General features: G+C 43.0%; 4 protein-coding genes across 7 annotated transcripts; 1 reads left to right on the top strand and 3 right to left on the bottom strand.

The window, feature by feature from the left end:
* Positions 1 to 196: 196 nt before the first annotated feature.
* On the bottom strand, positions 197 to 5,519 carry ap3m1 (adaptor related protein complex 3 subunit mu 1). 2 transcript variants are annotated; one of them, XM_035605310.2, is made up of 9 exons: positions 5,379 to 5,519; positions 4,653 to 4,930; positions 2,901 to 3,072; positions 2,629 to 2,766; positions 2,422 to 2,507; positions 2,179 to 2,312; positions 1,789 to 1,996; positions 1,316 to 1,460; positions 197 to 1,202 (listed from the first exon to the last, which is right to left on the bottom strand). In XM_035605310.2, exons 2-9 carry the CDS (start codon positions 4,923 to 4,925, stop codon positions 1,102 to 1,104), a joined length of 1,257 nt encoding a protein of 418 aa, XP_035461203.1. In that variant the 5' UTR covers positions 4,926 to 4,930; positions 5,379 to 5,519; the 3' UTR covers positions 197 to 1,101. The 2 variants fall into 2 exon arrangements, with proteins under 2 accessions (XP_035461203.1, XP_035461202.1); XM_035605309.2 differs by having other exon boundaries at positions 5,254 to 5,413.
* A 1,914-nt stretch (positions 5,520 to 7,433) lies between these two features.
* On the top strand, positions 7,434 to 15,262 carry adka (adenosine kinase a). 2 transcript variants are annotated; one of them, XM_035605311.2, is made up of 11 exons: positions 7,434 to 7,711; positions 9,808 to 9,882; positions 10,870 to 10,923; positions 12,180 to 12,258; positions 12,387 to 12,559; positions 12,645 to 12,753; positions 12,953 to 13,123; positions 13,231 to 13,266; positions 13,366 to 13,480; positions 13,579 to 13,665; positions 13,768 to 15,262. In XM_035605311.2, exons 1-11 carry the CDS (start codon positions 7,617 to 7,619, stop codon positions 13,890 to 13,892), a joined length of 1,119 nt encoding a protein of 372 aa, XP_035461204.2. In that variant the 5' UTR covers positions 7,434 to 7,616; the 3' UTR covers positions 13,893 to 15,262. The 2 variants fall into 2 exon arrangements, with proteins under 2 accessions (XP_035461204.2, XP_035461205.2); XM_035605312.2 differs by lacking the exon at positions 7,434 to 7,711 and adding an exon at positions 8,307 to 8,574.
* Positions 15,263 to 15,967: 705 nt separating this feature from the next.
* LOC118283966 (dual specificity phosphatase 29) lies at positions 15,968 to 17,524 on the bottom strand. 2 transcript variants are annotated; one of them, XM_035606458.1, is made up of 4 exons: positions 17,409 to 17,524; positions 16,704 to 16,891; positions 16,368 to 16,591; positions 15,968 to 16,275 (listed from the first exon to the last, which is right to left on the bottom strand). In XM_035606458.1, exons 2-4 carry the CDS (start codon positions 16,880 to 16,882, stop codon positions 16,052 to 16,054), a joined length of 627 nt encoding a protein of 208 aa, XP_035462351.1. In that variant the 5' UTR covers positions 16,883 to 16,891; positions 17,409 to 17,524; the 3' UTR covers positions 15,968 to 16,051. The 2 variants fall into 2 exon arrangements, with proteins under 2 accessions (XP_035462351.1, XP_035462349.1); XM_035606456.1 differs by having other exon boundaries at positions 16,704 to 16,894; positions 17,409 to 17,502.
* Positions 17,525 to 18,981: 1,457 nt separating this feature from the next.
* Positions 18,982 to 20,293, bottom strand: dusp13a (dual specificity phosphatase 13a). The gene is made up of 4 exons (XM_035606459.2): positions 20,188 to 20,293; positions 19,942 to 20,067; positions 19,586 to 19,827; positions 18,982 to 19,223 (listed from the first exon to the last, which is right to left on the bottom strand). The coding sequence occupies exons 2-4, from the start codon at positions 20,064 to 20,066 to the stop codon at positions 19,003 to 19,005; spliced, it is 588 nt and encodes a 195-aa protein (XP_035462352.1). The 5' UTR covers position 20,067; positions 20,188 to 20,293; the 3' UTR covers positions 18,982 to 19,002.
* Positions 20,294 to 20,417: the final 124 nt, after the last annotated feature.

The following is a 20,417-nucleotide window of genomic DNA, read 5'->3' as shown; positions in this document are numbered from 1 at the left end:
ATTTTTTAAATTCAACAAGAGCTCAATGCTCACATCAGCATACTAACACACTCATATCATGTTCATTTAATAGAGTTCATCATGTCGGGATGTTAATATGTGATAATTAATCCTAGAGTCAATGTACAGCTGAGGCTGATGAGACAGATTAAAGTCAAGAGCGATGCTGGCTCGAAAAAAAAGGCATGTGACCACATTGTTGTAAAGCTTTTATAAGACATCTTATATAGTACACTAAAATACAAATTCAACTTCTTACAAGAGATTTAAGTAGTATTTTTTTCCACATGGACAATTGATTGTGCAAATGCTGTGCTGAGTTAAGAGGTTGCCTTCAAGGTCGTGAGGATGTTTTGTAGATGTCTGGCGCTTTTAACACAACTGCTCCCAAGAGACCGCCTGGCTCGTTTCTAGGGCCTGCAGATAGTTGTGATCCCCAAGTCTAATTTTGTACTTTAGATATAAGATATATTTAGGATATGCTCTCTTAGGGCGTGGAAACGTTCAGTTTGTGCTTTGACCTACTCTTACAAGGCCACGTTAAAGAGAGATTGTGTGCGAAAATTTCTGCACCAAAGACACACTGGAGCTACATTAGATATGCAAGATGGTTTTCAAATGCAAGGCCATTTACCTATCAAGTAACATGCACGTAGGATTGTAAACAGTAGGTGTGTTGATGTAGTGGGGAGTGAGGCAGTGAGCTGAGTGTCCCTTTTTCAAACCAAAATATTCCCCCTAAGGCAACACTTAGAAAGTGTTAAACACAAAAAAAAGAGAATAATATTCAAAAGATAGTCCAGAAAATTAAAGAGGAATGGTTCATACAATGAAGTACATTTAAACAGGAGAGAAACTAATAGCACTTCAACTTCAAAAGGTAAGGCATCCCTTCACAGGGCACAAACACCCTCCAGTCACATCTATGTAATGCCAGACAAGTCATAAATAACTGTTAGATTGCAAAAAATTGTGCATTAATAACGATGACCTGGAGTATATGTGAGACTTATTGGAGAGATGACCATGCGGTGTGGGTGACACCGCCTCCTATTTGGCACATTGGACTGTTGACCTTTGGCCTCAATGGACTGTCATTACTCAGGTCCGCACTTGGAATTTCCCCGCTTTCGTCAAATACTTGACGCCTTTAAACGGCTTGTACTTCTCCCCGTACATGTCCAGGCGACTCACCTTGAGACCTGTGCAGAGGAGAGTGATGCCAAGTGAGAAACGGCTCAAAATACAAATCTACTGCATCAGGAGAGAAAGAGTGGCACTGCATATTTAACTTAGTTGTCTAGTTTACAATTACCTGATATTGCCAGCTGCTGTATCTTCAGGGTGATGTCAAGTGCAGGGTTCTCCTCGGGTCTGGGGGCTCCCGCCTGCAAACTCAGACTGCCTCGCAGGTTAGGAAGCTTCTGGGGATTCAGTTTTCCAATGTCCCAAACCAGAACCTGAGACAGAGTAAGGACAATAAAACAACATGCTTTTTATTCTCAGACTTATTTTCCCTGTGAAACCACAATTTACAGCAAAATGACATCCATTGCATTACTGTAGAGTTACTTAAGTCTTGAATGACTTTGTACTAGTCCAAACGAATGTCTTTTTCAAACTGACTAATTGATCAGAATGTATCTAATGCTTTTAACAGGTGGTTTGATGTTACATTGTCTATGTAACATGATAGGCATGTAAGGTGTAAAACGTAAGGTGTTCTAACCTTAATTTCAAACAAACCCTCTGTATCACTGCTGACGTCAACCCCGTGTGGTTGGTTACCTTGGTAGCGAGGTTGTAGGTGTAGTTTCCCTGTGTGGCTGTGAGGTTGGCGCTGAGCACGGTTTTAGGCATGTGCACGGTGACCGTCAATCCCTCCACCGTCTTCCCCATAGTCTGCTTGGGTCCGATGGTGATGTCCAGGCGACCGCAGGATCCCGTCTCAAGGAAACTGATGTTCTGCTTCACGTACACCGGAAGGGCTACGACACTGAGGATGGCAACAGACAGAACTGACCAAGGCGACAATAAACACGTGAGGCCGATTCATCAATCACCTATATTCAGACTAAAACCAAATGAATGTTCGGTTATACCTGCTGCTTATTCACACATAAACTTATTTTTTTTCCTGTAATTATGACTTAGACACAAAGCTACGCCTGTGCTCACTTTTGAGAGCTGACATGATAGGTCATGAGAGTGAAGTTCCCATCTGGTGGGATGAAAGAAAGGATGCGCTCTGACTCCCAGCGTTTGAACCGCACACAAGGATGGAAACTCATGTCATCCAGAAGACGGGGATTCTGTCACCAAAAAAATAACAAAAAAAGCAGCGACGACAACAAAGCCAGTGAGCAAGTTTTTACACAAGCAGACAGCGAGAAACACAGAGTGAGGAGGACATGAACGCACCATGAAGGATAGAGTCAGGTCAGGCATCCCAGTGAGCCTCACGCAGGCTTCGATTACACCCTGGATCTCTGCAAATACTGTTGTACCTGAAGGAAAAAGGTTGAAAGCAATGCAGCCATGTTTAATAAATGACTGGATTCAGTCATGTCGAACATTTCTGTCATAACTACTGTTCATCTATGGGGCAAAACATGTGGCTGTTTGTACCCGATTTGTCCAGAATGGCGTCTATTTCCTCAATCACATCGAAATACGCCTCATTATTGGTGTATTTGACACCAGCCCGCCTCCACGGGATACTGGACAATTGGCCTGTCGGCAACGTATCTCCAACATTGCTACCTCCTGGAAAAGACACAAAAAAGGCAAAAGCCTTAAAATGCACACAAACACTGCAGATTTGATTTCAGATTTGGTTCAGAGATGAGTGAACAGCAGGTCAGACGTTTGCCACCAGAGTCGGGGTGACCTCCGTTTACCTGTGAGCGTATTGACGACTGATCGCAGGATGGTGGGAGGCCTGATCATCTCCTTGAGTACGTTGGACTCTGTTGCTAGCGGGAAGCCGTTGTCCAGCATCTCCTCCAGCAGCTCGTACACCGTTACCACGTTGTCCTTGATGACGCCTTCTGAGCATTCTCCAAAGTAGTCCTGATGACAAAAATACCTGTTACGCATAAACAAACTCTCGACAGACACGTGCCTGAAGAAAAGCTTGTGGCATATTAAAGTATGCTAACTGTATACATGCAGCGTGTACAATAAACTAGATTTGCCTTAGACTGTATATAAAAATGAATGTAGTCACCAGGTCTGGAAAGTGAAGCCAATGCAGAAGTGCCTGAAACCTGTATTCTCTCAAATGACCAGCAGGAGGCGTGTCAGTTTCTGTAGAAGTCTATGAGAAAATTACTCTACTTTTCACCTTAGAACGTCAGTAAACATTTTCCTGACGAGTTTATGGTCTCAATCACTAGTTTCAAGTCTTCTTCAATGTGACAGTGTGATTGACAGCTAGTACCGTCCAATAGGTGCGCGGTGGCAGGTGTATAGGTAAACGTGCAGTGGAAGAGCTCTCAGTCAGACCCACTCCCCTGCTTCTCCAAATATACCTAACCATAAGTTCTGGTTTCAAAAAACCAAGATGGTGCTGGCCAAAAATGCAAAACTCAAGGCTTCCAAACGGCAGTTCACAAACCAATGGGTGACGTCACGGTGGGTTGCCACAAACTTTTCAACGAAGAAAGATTATGCAATACTTGCACAAACATAGATATCAGCCACTTCAACTTCACATTGTGAAGCCACGTGAAAATTGTTTTAACACGTAGTGGCTGTGAGAAGATCCTCCATGTCCTCTGAGCATTGCATCAGGAGGAGATACTACACACCAACAGCTTGTGAAAATTCCCTGGAGCCCAAGATGGTGTGGTCTCATTGCTTCTTTTGTCCGACCAACACTCCAGAAGCTTTTGATTGTCAGTTTCCTGTTGCGTAAAAACAGTAACCAAACCAACTGCCGAAAAGGCTCAGGTGAGTATTTTTGCTTGAAAAATTTCATGAATTGCAGATGATCTTTCTGTCATAACCAACTAACTATCAAAGCTCTAGTATGTAATAGTGGGAGACGGCTGACAACAGTTTTTAATGCTCTCAAACGACAAAGTAGGGACTGCATGTTGCTCTCCAGCTGCGTCTTTTACAGCAAATGTACTTTCAGCTCCAACAAGTGCAATTGTTCCCCATCAGATAATTTCAGGGAAGAAGCCTGATGTCAGACCGTGAACACAGTCAATCAAAACCACACATTGACAGATATTGTACATCACAGGTCATTCACATTGCATTACATTTGATAGCTATATTATAATATAAAACAATATTGAGTTGTAGTCGATATAAGAGAAAAGAATAAGAAGTAGGATAATTATGGTCACATTAAAGATTGGTGGTCATCAATATATTATAAATTATAAACATTTTTAGTAATAATGGAGAAGAGGTGGGATTAAATAAGTTACACCCTTTCCTAGCCTTTTCGAATATGTAAATTGAATGAATTCATGTTCATGGTTCCATGTTTTTTTTTACGTTCAAGTGTTTTTTGTTTATTATTATTTTTGTGTGCCTGCAGCGGTCCGATCATTTTGCTTTATTATTATTGTTAATTCTTGTTTTCTGTTTTACTGTTTATTTACATATCCGGGCCTCTGTCCGGACAGAGAGCGCACCTGGACCGTGTCCGCCACCCGGTGCAGGAACTCGATGACGAACAGCGGCGGCACCTCGGTCTGCACGACGGACAGGAAGAAGAGCTTGTCCCTGTAGACGCTGATGAGGTAGTGGTGGGGCGTCTGCAGCACGGGGGGCACATTCTCCGGCTGCACCGCCTTCTCCTTGGCCTCGAAGAAGTAATCGCACACGCTGCGGCCGATGACACTCTTCCAGTGTTTCTCCAGGAAGATGTCCCCCGAGTGATTAATCAGGAACAGGCTGTGGATCATCTCAGCTGCAACAAGGAGGCGGTTGTTCGTGTCAAACACATCACGTCAGCGGGTTGTTGTCTTTCTTAAACAGTAGGTCCACATCGGTCCTTGGTCGAGCCACAAATCAAAAGAACGCAGTGCAAATGTGATCGACTTTTACCGACTGTCAACCTGGAGAAGTAACTCCAGCCTCAGGTCACTTCACCGGCTGGCCACCTGGGCTTGTTTGGTTTTTTTGACCGAATGCATCGTGGTAATAAAAATAAAACAAGCAAACGACGTGGAAACAAGGAACATGAGATAATGTACAAAATGAACTTTTAGCAGATTTTTAAAAAACTTTTACCTGCCGACTCCAGCTGACTCAGTCAAAGCGGTTTACTGTCGGTGCCAATATGGCAGAAGAAGTGAGTGTGTGGTCGCTGAGGAGGCGCCTGCACATCTCGGGACACGTAAACGAAACGTACTCACGATTTTATGTCGATAAATCGAACCAAAAAGGCCAGGACGCCATTAATAACGCACTGGTATATATTCCGCAGGGCTCAGACGCCAAGCAACTCTAGTGTCAACCTGGTTGATACTTTCAGAGCAAAGTATCACACATTTTAGTCAGGCAACGTTTGCGGCCAGCTATTTGAGTTTCGTTCCCCCGAGTGAAGTCTTTCAGGCGTTTGAGCTTGGTTTCAAAAATAAGAATACAACAACCGCAAGACTTTTATGTAGACTACTATTTTTTAAATAATACAGTAACAAGTCTTTTTGAAGAACTTTATTTGACCTTGTGAATCGAGAGTTCTTATAGGAGCAATTACAGATTGCAAAGATTTAACAAAAGCAAAGCAACAACACCTATGAATTGTAAAAAAAATAATGAATGAGATAAGTAGTAGGGAAATATTTGACTTTTATTATGCTAAATACTAAATGCTAAAGTCCCTTCACCCCTAAAAACATTAATTGGATTTTATATTATAATAATATTTATTATATTTTCATTTTAAGGAGCTAATGATAGGTCTAAATATGCCTTTTTGAACTTGTGCATTTAATTAAGGCAGGAAAGGGTGAATCTTTTAAATTTCATAGGTAAATTTGACCCATTGTTCAGGTAAAGCAATTCAAAAGTGCAGCTTTAACGTCGTTATCAAAGACATTTTATTTGTTTTCTCCACACAATCAAGGAGAGGATAAGTTAATGGATTATTTGTGGATCATTGTTTTAATTAAAGACACAGTATTACGTTTTTATTACTTTGTTTCGTCACATTCTCCTCATGCTGCAGTGATAGAATAAGACATTAAAACACTGTCAGAGATTCTGTCGTAATCAAATAATCTTTATTGTATTTAAATTAAACTCTAATATTAATGAGTTTGTGTATTTATTAAGTGTGATAAACTCTCCCTCTGTTTTTTAGAAACTGTTTTAAAACCAGAGTGGACACAAGAAAAGTCTGGAAAATCCCATTCATATTCTGAAACAATATTTTGATTATTAGCCATTATGTCGTAACCATCCAAGGTTGATTTATCACAAGCCATGAGTTTGTGAAACAATGGTATATGAACCTGTAGAAGACACACGTCTGTACCATACCAACCATGTTTTAGGAAAGAAATGTTTTATTGCCGATGTCATTGAGAAGTACTACACTACCCACAATCCTAAAGTGTAACATCGACGTCTCTGGTTTCTTGGAGTCATTGGAAGGACATTCGCAAAGGTTTATGGAATAAGTAGTTCCTTCACTCTTAAAATAATTATGTACAGTCTGTACCAGGCTCGGACTAGCAATCTGGCAATTCTAGCAAATAGCAGATGGGCCTGCCAAGTTGAGGGCCACAGGGCTGCTGCAATGTTGGGAAAAAATTGTTCCAGTTGTGACTCGTGAGTGAGGCAGTTCTGAATTGTGACATTAGTGGCGCCACCAACTTAATATCTATTTAGCCTATTAAATAGCCTGATATTGCGGTGCAATCTTGGGGAAAAATGGGGACGGTCAAGACAAAATTGCCAGGGCCAGATTTTGCTACCAGTCCGACCATGGTATGTACCTTTGGCCTTTCTCCATTTTTCAAAATATTTTTTTTTGATGCTCCGAATTAAATGTTTCATGTTAATGATTCATATCGTGGTTTATTGACATGGTTTGGCTTAAAAAAAATCTTTATAAGAGGACCTAGGAAACGTCAATGGAGTGAGTGAAACGGAAATTCACTTCCGGAACCAAAGCTGTTCTAATAGTGGGCGGTCACTCCTGAGCCAGGATACTATAGAATAATAACTGCTTTTTGCTCTCCAGTGATCTGATTGGTCAGTAGTGGTGGTGATTGACTTTAATGTCAAAGATCAAAATTTGAATTGATTGATCATTGAGATTTTGTTCACGTCCTGCACTGCACTACACAGTAATTAAAGTCTGTTTATAATCATATTTATTATATTTAATTCTTGTCATTTTCTAATCCTTGTCATGTGTGACGTTGCGTCGTATGTCGTCGTCATTAATGCCTTGTGTCTTCTGTAAAGCACTTTATCTGGCCCTGGTGTAAAGGTAACGCCACCTCCGTGTGGGACCTCTGATTGGCGGAGGGCGCCAGCTGCCTGCGAGTCCCCACTCCGGGCATCAAACTCCTCCACTGTGCTCCATTACCGCATTTTCACACCGGCTGGGGTAATTGCAACGTGCCACCGCTCAGTCAACCATGGCGTCCGATGAACCTCAAGCCAAGAGAGTCAAACTTTCCGAGGAGGAGGAGAAGACGAAGTCTCCAAGCAAAGAGACTTCTGCTGAACTAAGGTAAAAAAAAAGAAAAAAGAAAAAAGAAAAAAGCACCCAGACATGTCTGTCGAGGCGAGGAGCAACACGACTCTCCTCCGAGGGGGTTGGACGCTCAGAGCACGCGAGGTTCCACTCTTCCGAAGTGTTCACCTGAAGACGTTATGAATAACGGAGGTGGAAAATGTTGGGTTTGTGGAGACAAGTCTGAATGACTTACGAGTGTAGAGGTCGCGGGGTAAAGTCCCCGTGGCGCGGTTATCTTGGGGCTAATAGTTAGCCGGTAGTAAAACCGGGCCAGGGGCCATGTGGAGTCCGTTAACTCTGGCGACCGGCTCAGGTGTGTGTGCCAATGTCTGCTACATGCCCCCCTCCCTCTCCCCCTCCCTCCTCTCCCCTGCATGGGTTTAAAGCTGCAGAGAGAAGATCCTCCGACTTGTATCCGATGCACTCTGTCCGGTCTCCGTGCACAAGCTCTCAAAACAAACACAGCATGGCGAGGCAGTCACATGGCCGTTCATATGTCGTGTGTTCACGTCTTCTGAAGACACCTGGGGGGGGGGCGACGTCTCTCCACCCCCCCTGTACATCACAAACCGTCGTGGTATCTCTTGCCATCAGCACGCCTGTCACGGCGTTGTGCTGCTTGGCGGAGCGGATCGATGCTGGAGTCGGCCGAAGACGAGCCTATCACCGGAGAGAGACTGGCCGCGCCGGGCCTTCCCCCTTCAGATGCCCTCCAGTGGGAGGAGCCGCGGTTGCAGGGGAAAATCGATCTGGCCGCCCAGTGTATGCTGAGGTCTTTCTGAACCGGTTTCAGGTCGCTCAACAGGCTTTGTCAGTGTCTAGTGCACACACGAAGGGAACACCATGTCTGCTGCAAGGTAAGACCACAGACACCACAAGGGATCTGACTTGAATCCAGGTTCTGGTTCTGGTTTTGTGTGATTTGTTTCCAGAAACCCAGTTGTCGCTCTGTGCTGTAAGAAAACGGTAGTTGGGCTGAGCCACGTCGGTCGATGCGTTGTCTATCTACGCCCACCGACGTGGCTCGAGTCACGTCTCGGCAACTTTGTCTCCCTCATCTCTGCATTTTCAAAAGCCTTCTTCCACGTTGCGTCTTCTTGCGGCCCCAAATCTTGTCCTCGTGGTTGTAGGGGGGAAAATTGTAGGTCCTGCCAGTACACGTTCATGCGGAGATGACATAAGTCTGATGCTGTGTTCAAAGACTTGCTGCGTCTGGGGTTTTCCCAGAATCACAGACGAGACCGTGGTGACACCTGGAACCAGCATGCAGAAGTGACGACGACAGCAAGACACAGATACGACGCACGCATGGTCAATATGCCTCCACAATAGCTTCTTCAGCATTTCTCGCAGATTATTCAGTATTGAGTGGACATATGGTGCAGAGTGGCCCTTTTTAGTCGCTGTCCCACTTTGTCGGGCCCCAGTTGTGGTAATGCCGCTGTGCTGCTCTTAAAATTGTTTTCGTAGCATCACAAGACTATGGTTTGCAAATATTAAAGCCTTGTGTGTGTGTGCAGTTGCCTCAGGAGAAGAACAGAGTGCACAAACACACACACACTCAGAGCCTTCAGCTGCCCAGAGGTTGCCTCACCGTGAATGGCACAACACGGGTGTCTCAACGCCGACCACAATAATATCCATTTTCTACTATTTGTCTGCATTATTTCCCAACTTTGTCTCTGAGAAATTGAATTATTTCCGCTTTTGTCTGTGTGAATGGGAAGTGCTCAATCATGTGCCTGAAGTCACATGGAAACAAAGCAGTGGGATTTGCAAAATTGATGATGAACATTTGGAAAGAAACCCAGCACATTCAGTCGGCAGACATGAGTTTATTTCGACAATGTGCTGAAGCGAGGATTGTCTGCTCTTCTAATAAATCAACCAACCAGTTTGAGGCTATAACTGATTCCATAGCCCAGTTTAATTATCAATAGCAGCTTCAGAACTGAAAGCCAACATGGACTGTGTGTCAGGTATGTTAATGTAAAAAGACAGTGATGTTACATAGAGTTAAGTAAGAGGATTTAGCTGGTTCCTCTAGAGCTGCGTTTTTCTTTTTAACACTCAGTCTCCTTGTGTTTCAGCTCTAATTCCCTCTTTGGTATGGGAAATCCCTTGCTGGACATCAGCGCTGTAGTGGACAAAGACTTCTTGGACAAGTAAGTTAAAGGACTGAAGCAGAATAAATAATTGTCACTTAAATAAAGTTGTAGTCCTCACTGCTGAATGGCCCCAAAAGTGGTTTTAAACTGCTACTCAGTAGTTGCAAACTGCAAAGGTGACTCTTTATTCATGGAAATGAAAAATGTAGACATTTACTCACTTTTTGTACCATTTATATTGACCCTATAATTATATACACACAAGAAATGATGACAAATTGCTGCTGCAAAGTCTCCACAAAGCACATTTCACAATCCAATCATGTGAAATAGATATTGGGCGTCAGTGAGGTTGCCCCTGTGAGAGGCTGCCTGTAGGAGAGAGAGGCTCTATGATGTAATTTAATCAATGGAGATACAAGATAAGCACAGGATACAGCAGAGCTGTACATCCAGCAGATATTCAGCTTTAATATATTCTGAAATAAGATGGGTGTCTCCTTACATTAAAGTGATGTGTATCAGACTTTCAGTAAGTGCAGCAATCAGTGCCTCTCCCTGGTCGTTTACATTACAAACTAGAATGGAACTTAGTAAAGAACATACCTCCACCACCCCCAACAATCCTAAATATGCATGGGTGTTTTTTGTTTTTTTCCCCGAATCCATACCGTATTTCATTCCATCCTTCCACCAAGTTTGGTGCAAAATGGTTCTGTACTTTTGTGTAACCCACAGACAAACGTAGAGGCTGTAAGCAGGTGTTCTAGTAGACGTTTAAGGTTGAGGGATGCCTATAAAGGGAGGGATCCTTATGCTGCTGTCCAGACATTGTATTTACTTGCTTTCTTACATATTCATTTAAATGATCATAAATAAAGCTCTTTCACCAACCTATGCAGTCAGATCAGTAGTTTTCTAGTTACAGTTGACCAGGGAAAAGGACTTGTGCATTTGAATGAGCCTGTTTCTATTTGTTTAAAATGGTCTGATTAATTTTAGAAAACTAATGCTTGTTTTTTTTTCTCTATTAATTATTTGCAGGTACGCTCTGAAACCCAATGACCAGATTCTGGCAGAGGACAAACACAAAGCACTGTCAGTATCTCGCACGCTGCAACATTTCCTGTAGAATATGGCCTGTGACTCGTACACGTCGCCTAATTGGATTTGTAGTCTGCACAGGGAGAAGAGCCGACGTCTTTATCCTTATTGAGTTTGCCCCTCTCTGTCCCAGAGCGGGCCAGTCAAAACAGGCACACACCAGAAAGCACCGCAATTGACCTCCGTTCATAGATGGCAAATGGCAGAGCAGCAGATCCAGTAGAGAGAGAGCAGGTCTCGGCCAATAGCAAACCAGGACACCTCACCTCCCAGTCTCTCTGAGATGAGGGAGAAAGCAAACATTTAACAGCAGGAGATAAGAGTCGTGTGTGTGTGTAAGCAAACGTTTAACAGCAGGAGATAAGAGTCGTGTGTGCGTGTGTGTATTTGATGTAGCCAGGTGTTTAGTTAAAAAAAGATGAGTTTAACGTACTATTACATGCAAACATGTTTATGAATTATTAATGACAGATTCATACACACGATTTCCAACATTACAGTCGACTTAAATGCGAAGCCGCTGGTCACTAATTATTCATAATGGTAAATGTCCCTTGTTTTAGTGCTGAGGGGTAGAGATGTAAATATGTTAGAAAAATGTAAATATATTAAAGTGAATAGACAATTACCCCCACTTAATTTCTTAGTCTCAGAACCTTAAACCTCGGCACCATCTCTCTCACACTCACATGTCTGTGTGTGGGCGGATGTGATGTCTATATTTAGACCTCATACAACGAAGAATTCAAGACAGAGACATAGGCCAAACATCAAAGTGCCGCTTAAGTGATTGTGTTATGTAACAGGCGTAAATGGGTCCAATAGCGCAATCCGTGATCAGTCATGTATGAATTGTATATTTTCCTGAGGAAATGTTTTTCCCGTCCGCCTACATTCATCCGCACCACGAGATGGACACAGTTAAGACAACTGGCTACATGCTGTTGCCTTATTTTACCCAAGCATTTAATTCTTGGCAAGAAAGTGAATAAGTACATTTCCCAAGATCTCATAACTATTTCTTTAAGAATTTGAATAAGCCTTCAGGGGCAAACAGACGCAGTTTGGTCTTTTCTCAAAACCATACGCAGCCATCATTTCTACTTTGTCTGTACAGGAAGTTTGAAACTTGTCTGCCACTTAGCCAGCAGCCCAGAAAGACGGTGTCAGTTTTGCAGAAGTGAACAAGATCTACATGGCAAGTAATCTTTTGAATAATTAAAAAACAACACGTTTGTCTTTGTGTGCAGGTTTGAGGAGCTGGTGAAGAAGTTTAAAGTTGAGTACCATGCCGGAGGAGCCACACAGAACTCTGTTAAGATCGCTCAGGTCAGTCATGTTCACACAAGCCAACCAACTTCCTGTTCGGTCACTACATGAATTCTCTGGAAAATTTCAGTGGCAACGCCTCAGTGAGTAGATAGTCAAGCGATACTGATCAGAGCTGTTTTCTGCAGTGGATGATCCAAGAACCTCACAATGTGGGCACGTTCTTTGGCTGCATTGGCAAAGACAAGTTTGGGGAGATCCTGAAGCAGAAGGCCGAAGAGTCCCACATCGACGCCCACTACTACGAGCAAGATGAAGAGCCCACAGGGACGTGTGCAGCTTGCATCACTGGAGACAACAGGTGGATAAATCAAATCCCTTGCATTTGTCTTCACATTATAAAGCGTATCAGTTAATAACTCGTCTCTGGTGTGTCCGTCTCTTAGGTCTCTGGTCGCCAACCTGGCTGCTGCTAATTGTTATAAGAAAGACAAGCATCTAGACTTGGAAGAAAACTGGAAGCTGGTGGAAAAAGCTAAAGTCTTCTATATTGCTGTGAGTAGTAGTTACCAAACCATTCAGGTCATCTTACGTCCTATCACTTGACCTTTGTGCCCATGTGTGGCCATCAGAGGACCCGCAGGGGGATTTCTGGGCGAAACTGGTGCGGTTCCTGTTCAGGACCTTACTGCTGGTGATTCATCAGAGCCCATCAAGATATAAAAAGCACATCCGTGTCATCCATTCCTTCCAGGGTTTCTTCCTGACGGTCTCTGTGGAGTCCATTCTGAAAGTGGCGAAGCACGCGTCCGAAAATAACAAGCTGTTTTGCCTGAACCTCTCTGCGCCCTTCATCTGCCAGTTCTTCAAGGACAATCTCATGCAGGTCATGCCCTACGTTGACGTGCTGTTCGGCAACGAGACGGTACGCCAGACTTTCACTTTACAGATGAATTCACCATGTGCTTGTGTGGTAGGTTTTGTCCATCTTTGTTTGTAAAATATAAATCTTCCCTTTGTTCGGTTCCTCAGGAGGCAGCTGCATTTGCTAAAGAGCAAGACTTCGAGGTGAGTTGACTTAAAGTGTCATTTAGCATTTGAACATGATTATTGTCGCCTATGCGCATTATTAAATTATTAATGTGTTAATGTGTATTTTGTCTGTAGACCGAGGACATTGAGGAAATAGCCAAGAAAGCTCAGGCTTTACCAAAGGTCAACACAAAGAGACAGAGGGTCGTCGTGGTGACCCAGGGGAAGGGCGACACCGTCATGGCCTCAAGTAAGATTTTCATTTTTTTTTCTTTTCTTTTTTTCCTGACGTTGCTCTAATTACTAAGATACTGTAGAGGCCTAATTTTTCTTCCTACTTCTGTTCAGGTGACAAGGTCGAGACCTTCCCTGTGTTGAAGATTGACCCCAAGAACATTGTTGACACAAACGGTGCAGGTGATGCGTTTGTCGGAGGTGAGGTTTTCCTTTGTTTTCATTTGATACATTTCCAGGTTGCCTTGCATCTTGTCAGTGTTTTCTGTGGATGTCTGTTCATGTCTTTGCTATGTGCTGCAGGTTTCCTTTCGGAGCTTGTCCAGGAGAAACCATTGGATCAGTGCGTGAAGGCTGCACACTACGCCGGTAACGTCATCATCAGAAGAGCAGGTTGCACCTTCCCAGAAAAACCGGACTTCAACTGAAAGTTTTTCAGAACGACGTTTCCTTCAGCCTGAAACCTCATACTCAGCTTGCCGCACGCAACTCTGACCTACAAATACTAACCTCAATTCTTGTAGAGCCTTTTTTTTCTTTTTTTAATCAGCCACCCGTCCATGTTATATCAATCAGTCCACACACAATCTCTTTCTGATTGATGTTTTGACGCATGTCTTTATCCTCCGCTAGGGGCCACTAGAGGATCATGAACTAATACAGGGATTTTAACGGCCATAGAAAAATCATGATAACAACATGGAATGTGAAAAAAGTTTTCATCTAAATGAGAAATCGTGTTTTCATAGGTTTATTTTTTTTTTTTACAAATGTATTTAGGCTCTAACACTGCCAGTGTTTGGCTGCACTGCCATTACACTCTACTGCGAGTAAACTTGTCTTTTTTTTTTTCTCTTCGACTTTGAGGCAGAATCAAAGCACAAGAGGCTAATTTGACAGTGGTAGGACACACTGTACACAGGAATAAAGAATAACTCAAGTGAGGTTTTGGATACTGCTTGGAAATGGTGCAGTGGTTATTTGTTTTAGACTTTTTTTTCTTATTAAGATTAATTATTTCTTAATATAAGTTTAGACTTGTTTTAATTCAACAGGCCAGTTATGAAACCAAATGTTTTTGTTTTAAGCGCACACTTTTTAAATGTGTCGAAGCGTCTGCCCACTACGTCCATTCGATCACTGTTAAACACCACCTGTACTGTGTTATTTCCAGAAGTCAACATCAGTATTGTGGAGCTTTTTTGTTTTTGTGGCAAGAGCTCCTAATGATGAGTGCCTTTATTTTTCTATTCCATCTCTGTAAATGTTGCAAAAGTGGAAGTCTTGTATGAGCTGAGGCTGACGGGTGAACCGGCATTTGTCTGTGCCGGGGAAACTTGCAAGCTGGACCAGTAATTGGAAAAATGGACACATGGTGTCATCTCTAAAATGCGGGTATGGTAACTGTTGGAAAGAGGTCGTTATGTTTGAATATTCTGTCAGAGGAATACGTTGGGCATTAAAATGGACTTGTCCCGTTTATTATTCTCCTGTGTTTCTGGATGCATGTTGATGTTTTGCAGTGTCGCAGGCTTCAGTACGTGACCCAGCTTTAGCATTGTCCGCTTTGTTAAATGAGAGCCACATTGACAATCAGTTGGAACTAATGTGTATTTTTCGTCCATTACATTGTAAAAAAAAAAAAAATCTTAGTCTTTTGGAGCCCACTTTGTTCAAATACACCAAAAAAAACACCTTATGTGACCTTTTAGTTGTGATATAAAAATAATCATGAGCACTAACCTGTCTCTGTTTGACCGTGATGCCTGAAATTTACAAATAAAACTTGTAAGGTTGATCCTATTGCTTATTCATTATTCCGTCTGGGTTTTTTCACATTTAACAACATTTTAGTTTGATAAATCCCTCTTAAGAGTTTAAATTAATCAAAGATAATTGTTAAATGATCCACAGCATGTACCTTAGACCTTTATCATTAAATGGTAATAAGTTAATGGAGCAAAACCAATAAAATATAAAACTAAACGCTTTGAGTCCATATTAGTGAATTTTAGACTTCTAATTTCTCCTCCCTCATCAGACACTGTAGAGTAGCGAGTGTTGATACACTTGCACCATCCCCACATTTTTTGGATTTTAGACAAAATTACTACTGCCATTGACATCTTGAAATGGGTCCTGGGATTATGAAAAATTATTGAATCAGTTCTCTGAAATAAATGTTTTGTTTTGGATGTAAGATGGTGGGAAATGAGACAGAGATAAAGAAGAATAAAGTGAGTGTAACCATAGTTTCTCGATTGTCACACTGAATTCAATATCAGAACCAGAACCACAGCTCTGTGACTGGACACAGGCAGAGCTGAGTCAGAGTGATACTCAAGCTACATGTGATCATTTCCCTCTTATCTGTGCCACTTCTGCCCTTTTTTTCTGAACTGATCTAATTTGCATCAATACCAGCACTGGGCTACAGTATGATGGAAAACATCACCAGGCCCTCGAGAACACATTTTACATTTTTACTCACATGACACAATAGTGAAAAAATAAAGCAGAATTTATTGATACTATAGTCAATGAACATTTTAATACCTGAGGTGGTTTATTATATATCTGTTTTGAACTATTGGTCTTGCGTCTCTCTTTTTCCCCTGAGTCTCTCCTCCTGCAGTGTGATGTCCAGGGCTCTGAGCTGTTTGAGGAAGCCGTGATTGGGCAGGACACAACGGCGCCGCCGCACATGCTCGATAGCATCCACCACAGAAAAGCTGTGTTTCATCATCAGGTATGCCAAGACCAGGGTCGCTGACCTGCTCCGACCCATTACGCAGTGCACCAGCACCTTGTCTAGAACAAATGTAAAATAATATTAGATTAAATTGAAGCGAGCCGGAGTAAAGAGTTCAGGCTTTCGTTGTTGGGTTTCCTCCAGGACTCACTTTCTGAGTGACCGAGGGCCTCGTGGATGAACTGGGCTGCAGGGCAGAAGTACTGGGAGATGTTGAAGGTGGGTTTGTCATCGGCCTCAACGCCAAAGTATTGGATGTTCACGTCAGCGTAGTAATCAGCACCGGTCAGCACATTATTCCACTTCCCCTCTGCAGCATTCAGGACATGTGTAATGCCCAGATCCCTCAGGCCAGGCCGCTCCAGAGCCGTTTTCCTGTGCGCATGCAAAAAAACACACACAGACTCAATATGAAGCTGTTGCCGTGAATTGTGACACATTTGAATACACAAGTATTAAAACCAGCCATGTGTTTGCATTTACTCACTCATCCCCGATGTAAACACTGGGCCACACCTGGTTGACATGAGCATACTGAACCGCGCTGCCGGTCCAGAACAGCTGCTCCAGGTCTAATGTTCCTGGCGTGATGTAGTCACTGTCTGGGTCCACCTGCACCGCTGCGTACGGGTTCTTACTCCTGGACTTCACCACACGGGAGGACATGTCTCCCTCCTGCTGCCCACAAAACACACACACATCCCTGAGCTTGATACAAGTGGTAAGTGGATGTGAGTGTTTACTAATGAATAGGTCAACAACTATAACTTAATAATTCTTCTAAACGCTTGAGTGTTGACACGGCCGAAACCAAAAAAATGTTTTATGTTTTTTTGTGAATTTGGTTATTAATAAATCTGTTTTTAATAAATAGATAAATTGATTTGTTAAAACTTAACATATTTGAGATGATTTATCGTATTAACTTTTGTCAACCTTCCTGTTAGTTGCACATTTACATCAGCTGATGAATGTATTATCGTTTCATGTCCTCCATGGTCCTAGCTTCATTCTACACCTTTGTCGTATCATGCCACATTTTGAATTCTTCTTTTTCTACCAAACTCTTCACACACATCACTCTCACGTTGAGCTGTTTGGGGTGAAACAGTGTTGAACTGGGATGATATTGGCTGTATAAAGAAAAGACTATGAGGCAAAAAAAAAGGAAATGAAAAAGTATGTGACTTACCTCTTTCTTGTAACTGTTAAAAACGTATCTGTTTATCTGTTCTTGAGTAGGATCACAGACCTCCGCTTGTCCAGAATGGACATGTGTGTATTTGTGTGTGTGCAAGTGAGTGTGTATCAACCGAGACAGATCTTAAATAGTGACACCTCTCTTTTGGGCACTGTGTTTAAGATGATATTTTTAGGCAGCTGGGCTACAACACCCGACCTCAACAACGTGACACACACACACACACACACACACACACACGCACACATGCACGCACGCACGCACGCACACACAAACACTTTCTCATGACCTTCCTTGCGTGATCTGAGCCCTTTAATGTGGCAGTGATTACTTTCTTATTGCCTGCAAGAAACAACACTGAATGCCAAAAACAAAGACAGGTTCAGTGTGAGTGGCATGTTGCATCATTGTCATTATGGGAATGTGACTAATGTGCGGACAGGTGGGGGGATCAGTGACTATCTGTCAGTGCCGAGTTATTTACAGAGACACAAAACTCAAAGCATTCAGTTGTTATATTTTACAAATTGTTTTCGGGGGAGGAGATAAGCTACGTGACTGAGAGATGACATTTCGATTTTGTCATTTGAGTATTGTTATCTAAGTTGATTATTCTGAGAGAAACTGTGGATATCCAATAAAAAAAATGGTTCATGTGGTCATTATTAGGAGACGTCTCTATTGTCTGCCCCTGTGATCTGTCTGCTCAGCTCCAGTTGGCTCAGCTCCTCCAGAAATCTTGAGTTGGGTCCAATGTCTCTGTTCAGACGCACATCGATGATGGCCTCTGCCAGCGACAGGCCCTGGGAGATCATCAGATACGCCAAAGCCAGTGCTCCAGAGTGGCTGACACCCATGGCACAGTGGACAAACACCTTCCTTGGAAGATATATTGATTGTTGTATTTAGTAAAACTGAAATAAAATAATTAATTGATGAAATTTTCAATTTAAGACCTTAAAGGCCCTAAAGATTTTTACTCTTATTGGCTACATGTCCACAGTCAGATCACCTGGCACAGTGGAAATAATCAAACACCGAGTGAATTGGAGATGTTTTTGCACTCACTATGTATTATATATACATTATGAATTGGCTTCTGCTGTCATGTTGGCACACTGACCATTTTTCTTAAGAGCACTGTCTATGAACTGTGCAGCCGGGCTGAAGAGAGGTCGGAGGTTAAACTCCGGATGGTCTGCAGCTTCGACACACCAAGGTCACTGTAGAGTTGTTTTACCTCGCTCCACAGACCTGCACACATACACACACACACACACACACACCACCACCACCACACACAAGCTGATTGTTTGAAATACATTTTTAGAATATTTCAAGATGCTGGATGTGATTCTTCTACTTACTCATCCCCTAGGTAAAGGGTCGGCAAGACTTGATTGACAGGTTCCACCAGCTTCCTTTTCGTCCAGATAATTTGCTAGTGTTTCCTCCTCCTGGGTTAAGTGACCTCTGTGTGTGTGTGTGTGTGTGTGTGTGTGTGTGTGTGTGTGTGTGTGTGTGTGAGTGTATGTTGATGTTTATGTTGATGTTTATGGTTTTGTGTGTGTATCTATGTATGTCTTTACAGTGTTTGGGCCTGTCGCCGTCGACTCCTCTCCCTCTCCAGGCTCCTGTCGAGGCTGCGGAGCTGCTGCAGGAAGCCCGGGTTGGGGCAGATGTCTCGGTGTGGCCTGACCGCAGCCACCGCCTCCTGCAGCCTCAGGCCCTCAGCAATCATGAGGAAGGCCAGCACTAAGGTCGCAGAGCGGCTCACACCCATCAGACAGTGGACAAACACCCGTCCTGGGACGGGGGACATATAGGCTGTTATTTTTTCATATATTTATTGCTGAGATCATTGTTGAAGGTGGTGTTGTACTAGAATACACAAATGTTATGATGTTTTTAAAATAAATTGTCTTCCCCATTTACAGTTCATGCATGAGGAGAACAGAATCACTAACAAAACACTTTTAATAACATAAAACAGCATCTTTCACTATGACGTCAACGCTAAAACATAATAAATTTAACAATGCTATTTGAGTCTCAACAAAAACTGAGCACATTTCAGATTGCATTAGGCTGTACGGGTGCAGCTCCATTAATACTGACACCGAGGGCAAATCTATTTACACTGAAACAACCAAGTGTGACTGACTTGCCTCCCATGGCCAGTGCAGCTCTGATGTGTCGTGATGTTGGGTAGAAGAAAGGGCTAAGGATGAACTCGATTGCATCATCAGCCTCCACCCCATAATAATCGACTGTCATGTCTCTGTAGAAGCGCGGTCCGGTGCTGACGTAGAAACGGGCCCCTGGACCCGGGCTGGGGGGTCCATGAGCCGCATTTACAATGTGAGTGATGCCCAGGCCGTGGAGAGTGCCCTTGTCACGAGCCGCCACCCTACAGCACGGTCACACATTGACTTTCTGTCTGAGTGAAGGATATTTATATACGCGTAGATGTGCTGAATGTGTGTGTGTGTGTGTGTTATTGTGTAATTGTGTGTTAACATACTCGTTGCCTATGTAAAGGTTGGGCCAAACTTGATTCACATGTCCTGAAGGTTGTCTGTCTGCTAGTAGGAACTCCTGCAGCTCCGAGACAGAAGGAGGTTCATATGGTGGATCCCTAAGAGACATACTAACACCCCCACACACACACACACACACATTCAATCACCAATCAAAGGGTAAAGCCAGAGGTGACAGGTCGAGTAAATCCTGACCTAACCTTTTCTCATTCTGAATCATATGAACTTACCTGACTTGAAGGTAGCACAAGAACTTCTTCTACCGCACTCGCTCTTATTTCTCTGCGCACCCTCACAGCCACACACACACACACACACACACACACACACACACACACACACACACACACCACCGTAGCCCGTTTCCTTTTTTAACTCTGTAACTGTACACGCATTAGTGACAAACACATCCTGCGGACTGTATCCAGGCACTCTGAAACATATTTAATCTATTTTGACT

This window comes from Scophthalmus maximus, chromosome 10 (genome assembly GCF_022379125.1).
Source record: "Scophthalmus maximus strain ysfricsl-2021 chromosome 10, ASM2237912v1, whole genome shotgun sequence".
Taxonomy (NCBI): domain Eukaryota; kingdom Metazoa; phylum Chordata; class Actinopteri; order Pleuronectiformes; family Scophthalmidae; genus Scophthalmus; species Scophthalmus maximus.
The sequence above is the reverse complement of the archived record's forward strand: the minus strand, read 5'-3'. Positions and strand labels throughout refer to the sequence as shown.

Bases quoted from the DNA above. Each gene is read 5' to 3' on its own strand.
- ap3m1 (XM_035605310.2), bottom strand. From the start codon at position 4,925: ATGATCCACAGCCTGTTCCTGATTAATCACTCGGGGGACATCTTCCTG. The intron at 2,767-2,900 runs GTAAACGGAGGT...TGTCTTTTCCAG, and splicing joins AGTCGTCAATACGCTCACAG to GAGGTAGCAATGTTGGAGAT. The intron at 1,203-1,315 runs GTAATTGTAAAC...TCCTCTGCACAG, and splicing joins ACAGCAGCTGGCAATATCAG to GTCTCAAGGTGAGTCGCCTG.
- adka (XM_035605311.2), top strand. From the start codon at position 7,617: ATGGCGTCCGATGAACCTCAAGCCAAGAGAGTCAAACTTTCCGAGGAG. The intron at 13,124-13,230 runs GTACGCCAGACT...TCGGTTCCTCAG, and splicing joins TGCTGTTCGGCAACGAGACG to GAGGCAGCTGCATTTGCTAA. The intron at 13,666-13,767 runs GTGAGGTTTTCC...TATGTGCTGCAG, and splicing joins AGGTGATGCGTTTGTCGGAG to GTTTCCTTTCGGAGCTTGTC.
- LOC118283966 (XM_035606458.1), bottom strand. From the start codon at position 16,882: ATGTCCTCCCGTGTGGTGAAGTCCAGGAGTAAGAACCCGTACGCAGCG. The intron at 16,592-16,703 runs GTGAGTAAATGC...GCATGCGCACAG, and splicing joins AGTGTTTACATCGGGGATGA to GAAAACGGCTCTGGAGCGGC. The intron at 16,276-16,367 runs GTGAGTCCTGGA...CATTTGTTCTAG, and splicing joins GGCCCTCGGTCACTCAGAAA to ACAAGGTGCTGGTGCACTGC.
- dusp13a (XM_035606459.2), bottom strand. From the start codon at position 20,066: ATGTCTCTTAGGGATCCACCATATGAACCTCCTTCTGTCTCGGAGCTG. The intron at 19,828-19,941 runs GTATGTTAACAC...ACCGTGCTGTAG, and splicing joins AACCTTTACATAGGCAACGA to GGTGGCGGCTCGTGACAAGG. The intron at 19,224-19,585 runs GCAAGTCAGTCA...CCCCCGTCCCAG, and splicing joins AGCTGCACTGGCCATGGGAG to GACGGGTGTTTGTCCACTGT.